Source organism: Arvicanthis niloticus, chromosome 21 (assembly GCF_011762505.2).
Source record: "Arvicanthis niloticus isolate mArvNil1 chromosome 21, mArvNil1.pat.X, whole genome shotgun sequence".
In the NCBI taxonomy this organism is placed as follows: Eukaryota; Metazoa; Chordata; class Mammalia; order Rodentia; family Muridae; genus Arvicanthis; species Arvicanthis niloticus.
In genome coordinates, this window is record NC_047678.1 from 13,400,480 (window position 1) to 13,412,435 (window position 11,956).

General features: G+C 37.5%; 1 protein-coding gene across 2 annotated transcripts in view; it reads left to right on the plus strand.

Annotated features, from left to right (window-relative positions):
* The window catches only part of Plod2 (procollagen-lysine,2-oxoglutarate 5-dioxygenase 2), a 65,579-nt gene extending 58,068 nt beyond the window's left edge, over positions 1-7,511 (plus strand). Inside the window, exons 14-20 of one of the 2 annotated variants that reach the window (XM_034484193.2) lie at positions 1,036-1,098; positions 2,005-2,118; positions 3,851-3,916; positions 4,458-4,562; positions 5,599-5,745; positions 5,851-5,976; positions 6,129-7,511. In XM_034484193.2, coding sequence (XP_034340084.1) covers positions 1,036-1,098; positions 2,005-2,118; positions 3,851-3,916; positions 4,458-4,562; positions 5,599-5,745; positions 5,851-5,976; positions 6,129-6,284 — 777 coding nt within the window. In that variant the 3' untranslated portion in view covers positions 6,285-7,511. The remainder of the gene's footprint in view (positions 1-1,035; positions 1,099-2,004; positions 2,119-3,850; positions 3,917-4,457; positions 4,563-5,598; positions 5,746-5,850; positions 5,977-6,128) is intronic. The other variant, XM_034484194.2, reaches the window with a different exon arrangement.
* Positions 7,512-11,956: the final 4,445 nt, after the last annotated feature.

Below are 11,956 nucleotides of genomic sequence, written 5' to 3' on the forward strand. Positions count from 1 at the left end.
ATGCCCTCTTCTTCCTTATTTGTAAATACTAGCCAATTTTTTTGATCCTGTGGTTTTTGGAGAATAATTTGTGAACATTTGGAAAATAGATTTTTAAATGTTAAACTAGGCATGTCTCATAAGCAGCCTAAAAAGATTTTAGTAGAGGCAGAATTAAGAATAAGCTTGTTCTTTTAAGAATACTATGTTTACTCACATTTGAAAATTTTTAACTAACAAAATCGAGTTTGGTTAATATTAATTTGAATGAAATCTTCACATTTCATAAGCACATAATTTTCTTGTGAAATCAGTGACTATATTTTTCTGAGTATACTCTATAGTATTAGTGATGGTATACTCTTACAAAGAGGTTCCCTAACTATAAAAATAGTATATTTAATATATGTGCAGGTAATGATACATCAGTGTTTTAGAAATGTCCTTTTATAATAAAGTATAAATAGTTATAGAAAATAATTTTTTCAAAATGCACAAATACGTTTTAATTCAGAAAACATATTTATAAGATATGTTTTCTGTATCAGCTATTGTTGTTTTGTTCCTGAATTTACATAAGCCCTTAGGAATGAATTTACAATGGCCTTAGGAATATCAGAAAAGTTGGCAAGTATTTTTTCTTAGTTTAACAAGGCATGTGTTCCAGTGTGTTTGTACTGCCTGTGTATCTGTGTGCATCCTCATTGAACACCCTCAGGACCTTTGATTGTATTTGTGTGCTCATGTTTGGCTGATTTCACTCAACAGCGCATCCGGAATGGCCTCTTACTCCTTTTTTTCCTTTGTCTTAACTATGTGTCTCATGAAGTTTCGCTAAGGAATGAGCTTGGGTATGTGTTTCACCAACAAGTCAAAGGAAAGCAGCGGGGAAGGCTTGACGTTCCTGTGTGCTCTGTAAGCTTTGCTTGTTCTGCATGTCGTCTAGGAAGGGCATTTCACAGTGTCAGCTTTTATCCGAGCTGCTGTATTTATTTACCAAGCTGCCTCACACATGGGTGTGCAGATCAACTGACCCGATGCTTCTCTTCATTTTAGACCTTACAAAGGGAAAAAGACTCCCCTACTCCGGAAACATTCCAAATGCTGAGCCCCCCAAAGGTGTCATCTTTATTTATTTTTTACTAAGTTTTCTTTATGTAATTCTGTTAGATATGCTATGTCGAGTGGCAGTAAAGCCACCCCATAAGAGCCTCTTATCCATTGATTGGTAAAATGTTGCTCCTCATGGGATCCTATCTGCTCGTATGTGTGTTGTGGGCTTTTGGAGGAGTGTTGCTGGAGGATCTGCTCTTGGTTGATTAAAGTAGTTTACATCTTATAATTAGCAGGTGAGAGAAATGGCCTCAGATACTTATTGTTGTGAGGTTTTGGGGTACTGTAGAGAGGAGAAGGAGGTAGGTTTAAAGCATGTCTCCATTTGAGCTGAGACGTGGGCACTTGCTGATATGTTTGTTTGCCACTAATCCTTTTTATAACAAAAACAGGTGCAAAGAGACGTCCTTGACCCAGTGGTGTCTGCCATACTGCCTGGGTTTAGGGCAAGGACAGGAGAAGTCCCTTTTAGACCCTTCTATTGCCTACAGAACTGTGTGGGTGCTGAGGCAGAACCATAGAGGTGTGCAGCCCTGAGCAAGAACTTCTGATGCCTTGAGCTCCCATAAAATACATGTTTCTTTGAAAGGAAACGAAGAGACAAAGAAGACACACTTGACTGCCTGTTGATGTCTGAATTGTTTTCTGCTTTTGTCTAGGATTAATGAGAAAGTAACAGAGCGGCCTGGCCGCCCAGTCCTCTTCTTTTCAGTTGATTTTAATGCTATTAGTTTTGTGCGTTGCGTGAATTCATAACTATTTATTTTAAATAATGCATGTTTTATGAAAATCAAAACGTGTGTTTACAGATGAAGTATCATAAAAATTGAAATTCATACATTCTATGTATTTTTCCATGATTAGGTGTTCTGTACTTTGAGATTAATACTGCTTTTTTTTCTGGGTGCATAGGGTGTGTTTATGTACATTTCTAACAGACATGAGTTTGGACGGCTGTTATCAACTGCTAATTACAACACTTCCCATTTCAACAATGACCTCTGGCAGATTTTTGAAAACCCCGTGGTATGTTCATGTTCAAGTCCCTTGTTGCTTATCTTCCCATCACATTAAATGGACATAAATCGTGCACTAATATTGATACGTACATGTTTTTAAATGGGTACAGTTGCATTCTATTTTCTGCAGTCGTTCTAAACTCCACCAAGAGCTTTTTAAAATTAAGACATAATTAAAGGAAAGGAACTTATCAGTTTCTTTGCTTTCTCCCAGTACTGACCATAACTTAAAAAATATTAATAACATACATATTTTCAAAAGGGGGAAAAAAAGAAAGTCCTTAGTGACTTGGGGTTAGAACTCTCCCCTAGCATGCAAAATGCATTAGGTTCATCCCCAGGTGTGCCCACCCCCACCTACACACACACACAAAGAGAGAGAGAGAGAGAGAGAGAGAGAGAGAGAGAGAGAGAGAGAGAGAGAAGGAGAGAGAAGGTGGGAAAGGATGATATCACAAGTTAGTTTGAGAAAACACCCAATATTTAATTAAAGTTACTTAGCGTCCTGATAGTAAAGTGTTTGACAGTTTTGTAAAAATGTATACTAAGATGGCCAGAGGACAACGCAGAGTAAAGCTTTCTCCCATATAAGGTAGTGTGCTCTCAAGTTGAAGAAATTTCAATCAGATAGTAATAGCTGCCAGTTCTGAATTACAAGGACCTTGTTCACAGTAGCACTGGCACATCTATCCAGTAAGAAAGCTTTCTTGAATAGTCATTTTCGTTACCTTCCTAAGATCTCTTTCCCTTGCCAACAGTAAGTTTTAAATTACAAAGACTCCAACCTCCTGCTGGGAGTAGTCTTTGATTTTTGGAAAAATAGCAGGATTCTAGAAAGAGCAACTTTGAACACTGAGTCCTCTGTTGGATTTAAAAAAAAAAAAAAAAAGAATATCTTTTTGGTGTTTTGGCATTTCAAAGGTACATTTGTCTTATTTTACCTGTATATCTTCAACTTTAATGAGATAGAGCTGGAAATGGTTTTCTTTTCTTAAGGAGAGAATGCAGTCCACACGATTAACTCGGGTTCTGAATTTTTAAGTTTTGAGGGACAGCATTACTTGGTTACAGCTTCCAGGTGAGCTTTAGTTCCTGCCCTTTATTGTCTGCATTCCTGTAGAGCTCAGCTCTCCTGAGAAGTCATGGTGAGTGTGCTGAGCGAGTAGGCTCTGGTGGCCTTCCCACAGCCTTGCTCATTCTTTCACACTTCAGTCAGAAGATGCTCCGTGACAGAGTACTTAGAGATTTTCCCATTTCAGAATTTCTAAAAGATAGGGGAGATTAATATAATTGACTTAATGACTAGAAAGATGTTTTCAGATGAAGAGTTTGTGTCAGTGACCAATATAAAACATTAGGGACTTTAACATCAACAAGTTAAAAATGAAAATCCAACCCAACTGGAATATGAGGTTTTTTGTCCCTACCCTTAACGCCCTGAGCTACATTCCCAGTTGTGTTTTTTACAGTTACACACCACAAGTTTAATTTCATAAAAATTGCCTACAAATCTATCCATTATAATATTGTTCAATTTTAATAGCCTGAGACATGAAACTTTATAGATAAAAGCCTTGGTTTCATTTGGTGTACCCATACACAGAATCAGGCCAAGATTGAAATATAAACTGGTTACTGGAAATTACTATTTTTATAAACTTACAAGTTATTTGAATATTTTTACAATGTATATACTTACTAATGGAATAATTATTTGTTTAAATGTGTTCTTTTTGTAGGATTGGAAGGAAAAATATATAAACCGTGATTATTCAAAGATTTTTACTGAAAATATAGTCGAACAGGTCTGTACTAATAATTCTAACTTGTACAGTGGTTTTCCTATAATTTCCACAAAATGTTATGCAGTACTACAATAGCAGAAAATTTAAATACGGAGAAAGTATTGGTTAGGTACTATTCATAAGGTTTACTTACAGCTTTTAGTTTTCTTAATGGAGCCAGCCATTAAGACTTCACTGCCTTTGAAAACATGCAGATGTACTTTCTAGATGCCTGAGCTGCCTCAAGCCACTGAACCTGGTGAACTGATGATAGACTAGGGTACAGTGGAACTTGGTCATTGAAAAAACAGTGGATTCCCTTTCTTAAATAGTCTTTACTCAGATCTGTTAAAAATGAACTACATTTCAGTGTTCAAAACTGTTATTCAGATTTGTTTCTGAGGAAGTTTCGCCAGGTCTATGATACAACATTGTTTTATGGATCAAGAAGAACAATTAAACAATTAAACAATGATAAAATTATTTTCTAGTGAGGATTTTTAAGAAATGCATACATATCAAGAGCTATTGCTCCATCTTCTAATGGCATGCTTTATCGTAGCCTTGTCCAGATGTCTTCTGGTTTCCCATATTTTCGGAACAAGCCTGTGATGAGTTGGTAGAAGAAATGGAGCATTATGGCAAGTGGTCCGGGGGAAAGCATCACGTGAGTTGTAATGTGTAGAAAGGAGTAAAATGGGAAGGGGTAGGCATTCAGAGATATTTCAGAGGACATGCCCCTTATTTGATACATGTCTCTGGGGTCTTGAGCTAATTGAATTAGCCATCAAGAAACTTGTATGCCTAATTTTACTAATTGCTAATTATTTTAACTCACTCTGTTCCTGGGTACCTTTTTAATATATGGGAGTAATTCCACTGTGTATTCATGAGGGAACTGTGCCCCCAGACTGGAAGAGATAAGGAAATCCATGTCTTTACTTGTCAGTGTTCCAAGGACAGTTTTTATTCCCTGTGCTTATTGTCCCAGCAATAAAACGCTAAGACAGTCATGCATTTGACCGTTGGCATGGTCTTGTATGTGTGTGAAATAGTGCAGCAGAATCTGTAATTCTGCTTCTTATTTACATTCAGCTAAGAAACTTGGCAGGAAGTAATACAAGCATTTATATCTCTTTAAGAAGCCCTAAGGACAGCCTGCTCTTAGTACAGTGGAATGTTAGTGGGATAGTTTGGCACCTTAACTCCATTGGCCCACCTTGGCTCACAGTTATGTAGCTAACCAGGAAGGCAGGTGTGCTTTCAAGACATGAAAGAGAACTCGTGGCCTAACGATGGTGTTGTGATGGTGAACAGATGCTGAAAGCCTTGGGTTTCACCAAACGCAAGAAAGGCGGCAGGGGGCTCTGGTCCAGAGAGCACACAGTGGGTTCTACCATGAGGCTGATTGTAAAGTTATTTTCAGGGGTGCTATGAAGATTTACAAAGTCTACTTTAATAGTGAAACTCTATCTACAATTAATAAGTAGAAAAGCGTTTTCTGACTGAAGCTCATTTCACCACTGACACATGCATGTGATGTGCAAAGCTGTGTTACCTAAATGAACTTGATCCTCTTGCAACTAAAACAGATGGCACACCATAATCAAACAGCTGTTTATTTTATTATGATTCTTGATCGAAAAAAAATACCAAGATGATAATCAGTACAAATTATCTTGATATATTAATGTTATTTCCAGGATAGCCGTATATCTGGTGGTTATGAAAATGTCCCAACTGATGATATTCATATGAAGCAGATCGATCTGGAGAACGTTTGGCTTCACTTTATCCGTGAGTTCATTGCTCCCGTCACACTGAAGGTCTTCGCAGGATATTATACAAAGGTAGTTGTCCTGTTCTCCCTGCCTGTTCCACGCCTACCAGTTCAGGCGTGGGTGTGCTCTTGTGTGTTTTCACTGTTAAGCAAGTGTCCTGCATTGATCTTCTAGGGATTTGCACTGCTAAACTTTGTAGTAAAGTACTCACCTGAAAGGCAACGCTCACTCCGTCCCCACCATGATGCCTCAACATTTACCATCAACATTGCTCTGAATAACGTAGGAGAGGATTTTCAGGTAATTATGACAAACATCTGAAAAAATTTTAGGAGCTGTATTATTATGGAAAAGGTTCTGCTGATAGTTGGTTTTTGCTTGGTGTTTTAGATGGCACAGTTTGAATATTGCCACTGATTAAAAATGTGTTTGTTTGTGTTTAACTTTTTTAGGGAGGTGGATGCAAATTTCTAAGGTATAATTGCTCCATTGAGTCCCCACGAAAAGGCTGGAGCTTCATGCATCCTGGGAGGCTTACACATTTGCACGAAGGACTTCCTGTTAAAAATGGAACAAGATACATTGCGGTGTCGTTTATAGATCCCTAAGTTCTTTACGTAACGTAAACTGAATGGCTCTTTGAGATGGATGACTGATGTGAACATGTCTCTGAAGTTGAACTTGAGAAGACAAGAGGAATATTTAAATAATGTCAACAGAACAAAGTCACTTTGGGCCAAGCATTTGAGAACTTTTTGTGTAAAATTGTGTGATGTCTCTTAATGTCTGCTCTGAGCCTTAAAACACAGGTTGAAGAAGAAAAGAAAGGAAAAAAAGTGAAAGTTGGTATTTATTTCTGTGCTTTGTCTTTGAAAATAATGGCAGTTTATAAAATGTTTAGGTACAAAGGCCTAAATGATAAGTAAGCCTGGTAATATTTTCTTATTTAAGAAGAACCTGAGAAGATTTTATTTATCGGTGGGGAAATACAGAAAATGTTTCTAAATGAAAATCAGCAAATGTGGAAGCCCGAGATTCTGATGCTTACTGAATTTATATGTAATTATTAAGCTACGTTGACCTCTGTGTAGGTCTGTTTTTCAGTAATTAGGAAGAAAACCCAAAGAAAATATTGCACAAAGGTTTTCCTCAAGAAACCCAGTGCAGCTAGCGAATGGTAGCGTAGCCATTGGAAAGAAACTTAGCGTGTGAGGCGGATGTTCATTTCTGTTGGGAATTGGGCCCCTGCGTTCCTCCAGGGCAAGCTCTCAGGGGAAGCTCATGTCTTTCTGCTTTATGAAGTCCTTCAAGCATCAACTCCAAGTGTCCTTATGTCGAGCAGGCTTTGTTTCCTTCTGGGTTTTTTCCCCCTAACTATAGAAAATAGTAAGGAAAAATAACAGTTTCTTTGAGATTAGTAGTAAATTTTACTATGTTTTTTTTTAAAAGCTTAAGTACTTGAATTTTATATCAGGAAAATAGTTTTTGAGCCTGTTCCTTACCTTTGACCGTAGTTGGTAGTTGGTCTCTTTTTTTTTTCTTGGGGGAGGGGCTTTACTTTTCCTCCTCATAATCTATTTTTTCATTCTTAGTCTCCTTATTGCTTTACCTCTATCCTACTTTTTAAAAATTCCCACAGCAAAATTTTTTATTTCAATTTTTAATATTTCTCTGAATGAGGTTTAAATATCTTTATTACAGCTACTGTTTTTAATTTAAAGGTTAAACTTGAAGAAAGTCTTTATTCACGGTGCCAAAATTCATTTTTCTAACTCTGTGTGTTAGAAAATAATGAAAAATATAATAATTTAAAATAAACATTGTGCTTTTCTGTATTTTTGGTGATTATTTATAAGTGAATATATTATAAACTAATCTGAAAGCATATCTGAATATAAAAGCTATAAATATTTCATTTACCTTGATGCTTAATAGTATATCAATTACTACCTAAATTTTAGATTCAACTCTATTTTTTTTCTACTCTTACAGTGTTGGGTCATCTTACAGTGATCAGGAAGATGATATAACTCATAGGAATGCAAATGAAAGCCATACATTTCATCAATCTACATATTTTTCTAGTTGTAGTTTCAAGTCTCTGAAGCCAAGCAATGAGAATGTGGTGATTCTGCTCTTGTGCTCACTAGGCGACTGACCTGAGAAGTAAAGAAGTTGGGTTCCCTCCTTGTGCTCCTCTTGTGGTGGCCCTAAACATTCAAAGTAGATCAACCAGATTGAGGAAGTCTTTTTAGCAATGATTTATCAATCAAATCTCACTTAAGGCAGGATGTTCACAATAAGTAGATCTGGTCTGGCAGTGGCGCCATCCAGGTCCAACAGACTCTAAAGGACACATGCTACATTGTTGAGAGGGGGCCAGATGCCAAGCATCGGATCCTATGTGACACATCAGGCCATGTTTCCAGAAACTGAATGAAAACAAAAGATTACCAAGTTTTCAAGTTTTATTTTTCATCTCACTTTAATAAAACAATACACAGTGTATCTTAGAATCATAATTAGTGAGAGTAAACCTCCCACAAGTAGATCATACAAGTTAAAGATGGGGAAATGTAGGATTGGGTAGGTGGAGAAAACAGACTACTGAGACACTGATGGGGAGAGTTCCCAGAGCCATGATTCATGCATTCTTTTTAGGACTAGCAAAATGACAGATGTCTCTGGAAGAGAGGTGTCTGAGGAAAATATTACACTGCTGTAGTGCATGGTCTCTCTCTCTCTCTCTCTCTCTCTCTCTCTCTGTGTGTGTCTGTGTGTGTGTGTGTGTGAAATATGCTAGAAAAGAACATAAAGGTGTGAGACTTTGGATGAGTAAATAGATTTTGTGCTTTTGTTGTTTCTTTACACCTGAAATTTTTCAATATGTAAATGTCATTTAGGCATTACCGAAAGAAAGCACACACAAAAATACCATTTACATGTGTAAGATGAGGGGACTTTCAAATTCTCATGGTAGTTATTTTGTTCCAAGTTACTTTTCTCCTTGTCTTATTTCTTCGTCCTCCTTCCTGTTTGAAACGGGAACCTCTTGCTCACTTATGTTCGTTAGACACCTCTCATTTCTGCTTTTGCTTAATGGTTAATGCATGTGCAAATCAGTGTAAATATTGTCCCCTAGAACAAATCAGTATATTCTAGTATTTCAGCCTCTCTTCTGCTTTACCTTTAAAAATAACTAACATCTTATTGGTAATTTCATAGAGTAAAAATTTGGAAAACCACATATATATGTAGTAAGTGGGACTTAGTGATAGAAGGAGCCCACATTCCTGCTAGTTTGCCTGCTGGACTAGAGCACATTTTTGGTATTAGTGTTTGGACATGTCATTCATTCAGAGTTTGGGACCATTTACACACTGCATCTCTTTAAATGGCAGACAAATCTAATAGAATTTAAAATTGCTGTTCATGGTGTTGAATCAGTCTTTGTAAATAACTTCCTTTCACTGGATGTTGTTTTGGGGAAATTAAATTATTTAGGACATCATGAAAGCAGGCTCTGTCAGCACTGTTTTGCTGTGGCCTTTCAGAGAAAAAGTAAAGACTTGGAATTGCTATTAAAAAGACATTGGAGGCAAACATGGTGTGTGTGTGTGTGTGTGTGTGTGTGTGTGTGTGTGTGTGTGTGTGTAAGAAATGAGCTTTGATTCAAATTAAGAAGTAATAAGAGAAAACTACTTGGACACATGCTTCTAAAATGCAAACTGAGCTGTGGACTGGGCTTAGAGCCCATTGGAAGAGCTCTTGCCATATCTATACAAGACCCTGCATTCAGTTATGAGAGCGGTTTTGTGCTATCAAATTTATGATGTTCATATTTGTATATTAAGAAACCAATTAGCATGTTCTGCCTTCACCAAAAAATGTGACTACTTTTGAATATTAATATTCTTTGTAAATTAGGAATTTCTGCCCATGTAATAGTAAAAAAACACGAATCATCAACTCAGAGTTGCCATAGCATGCCATAGGGTTACCCTTTCCAAACCTCATTCTCAAGTAAATGTTACTTTGTCGCTGAGAATTAAAGCGTAGAGTAGGTTTCCTGTAAATTTGTGGTAGATAATAAACTGCTTTGTGCATAATTGCACGTTAACTTTTAAAGTAATTTTTAAAGGCGTTCCTTACAGTGTTGTTCAGTGAACTTTGAGGCCGTAATAGGATCTCTAAGAAGAGATCACGTGCGTCTGCTAGAGCTCAGAACAGCCGGGACAGCACTGAGCTAGTGGAAGTCTATTTGATACTGAGCGTCAGTGGTACATAATTGATTAATTGGAAAAAGTATATAGTTTCAAAATTAAGTTAGCCTCTTCTGTTGTGTTTTACTAAAGAATTCTCATCTGGGTTTACATAGTTTGTATTTGCAAACTATGACATCACAGCTCCACCTTGTGGCTAGCATCCACGGATGATAGAGGCTAATCCAAACAGAATGCAATCACTTGAATTTTTCCTTTAGTTATTTCCAAGCCTTTTCTTTTTCTTTAAAGCTAGTACAAATGAAGGTTGCAGAGATGATTTTTAACAGTTCTTCTTAAACGTTTTGCAGTCCTTTATATCAATGTTTTAAAAGGAGTAATTGCAACTTTATTCTCAAAGAATGGACATGCTTCCAGTTAATGCTAATGAGACACTGTGTCCTCAATTCTAACCTGCATTGTAGACTTTCTCATTTAAGTTCAGTCTCTATTAGTCACTGCTAGAGTGTGTTACTAGTGTAAAACTGGTATAGAAGATGTCAGATGCAGGTAAATTTGATAAACACTGGAGTACACAAGTTATAGCTATACCACCACAGGAAGAGGTCCATAGGATTCTACAAAGGAAAATGTTTGTACTTATACTGTGTATGAAAAAGAAATAAATCATAACTGTGAGTGCTCCTCCCAAGGCTGATGGGTGTAACATTGAGGAAAGTTACTGCAGTTAAAAAGAAATAGAAACTGGGTGATTAAGACTGAACGTTACAATGTCTACATTTTTTTGACATTAATGATATTCTTGTAAATGGAAAGAGGTTGGCAAGTAGTTCTCAGGTATGTCTGCATTTCATGTTCACATGTTCACCGCCACCCTTTTCTTGCGCCTTGGCTGTTTGATTAAACCAACCAAAGGGACCCAGCTCACTCTACAAGAATGATTCTCAACCTTCCTAATGCCTTGTCCCTTTAATATAGGTCCTCATGTTGTGTTGATCCCCAACTATAAAATTATTTTTGTTGCTACTTTATAACTATAATTTTGCTACTGTTATGAATCATGATGTAAATGTTTGTGTTTTCTGATAGTCTTAAACTGACCCCCGTGAAAGGGTCATTGGACCACAAACGGGTCATGAACCACAGGTTGAGAACCACTGCTCTAAGCTGTACACTTATCTCAGAACCTCAAGGACAAAGAATGGGAACTGCAGGTCATCGTGAGGAGTGGATGCTGTGGCAGTGATCATCCAGAGCTGGTCCTGGATGGGTAGTGACATGGGCCCTTGTGAAGTCACTGCCCTCCACATCAAATCTATGTGAACACTGTAGAGAGGAAAGAAATCTTTCCTGAAGTGGTAGTATAGCTTGCAGGTTTAATTACAGAAGAACTTACAGCTTTAGTTCTTTGGACAGTGACTCTCAGGGAAATCTCTCCAGACTCCTGCTGCCGTGTTCATTACAAGCTCTGCCAGCAAAGCTGAGCACCCACCAAGCCCTGTCACATGTTAAGAGACAAGGGTCAGCAGTTAAAGTGGAGTGATAACACTCTACGCCACTAAGCTTCCATGGGAAGCCCTCTGAGCGCTCAATTTATTTACATTTCCCTCAAGTCCCTGAGTTTCCCAAGGACAGAAATGAAGCCTCCACCCTCAACAGTCTTTCCAGTTTTGGAGCCTCTCATACATTCTGGCCACCTAGCTACTAAGTGCTTAAGTGTGAGTAATTGGGAGGTACTTTTATTTCTAAAATTTTATTGTGTTTGAACCAGTATTCGCTAGAGGCTTGGGTGGGGCAGCTGCTTTGAACCTAACAGGTTCATTTTGGAAAATCCATGGAGTTTTTACTACATACAAGATGAAGGTGTCGAGTCTGTCCCTGAATAGAACTGTGTACTTGTAGCCCAAGTAGGAGAGAGTGATGCATTAGGACAATATCAAGAACTCGTGTCTCTACTCTCATTATGATTTAGTCAGGTTATGAGTGACCTACTCACTGGCGGCATGTGGTAGACTTCAGTAGTCACTTTCAATCAAATGAATTGGTGTCACCTATCT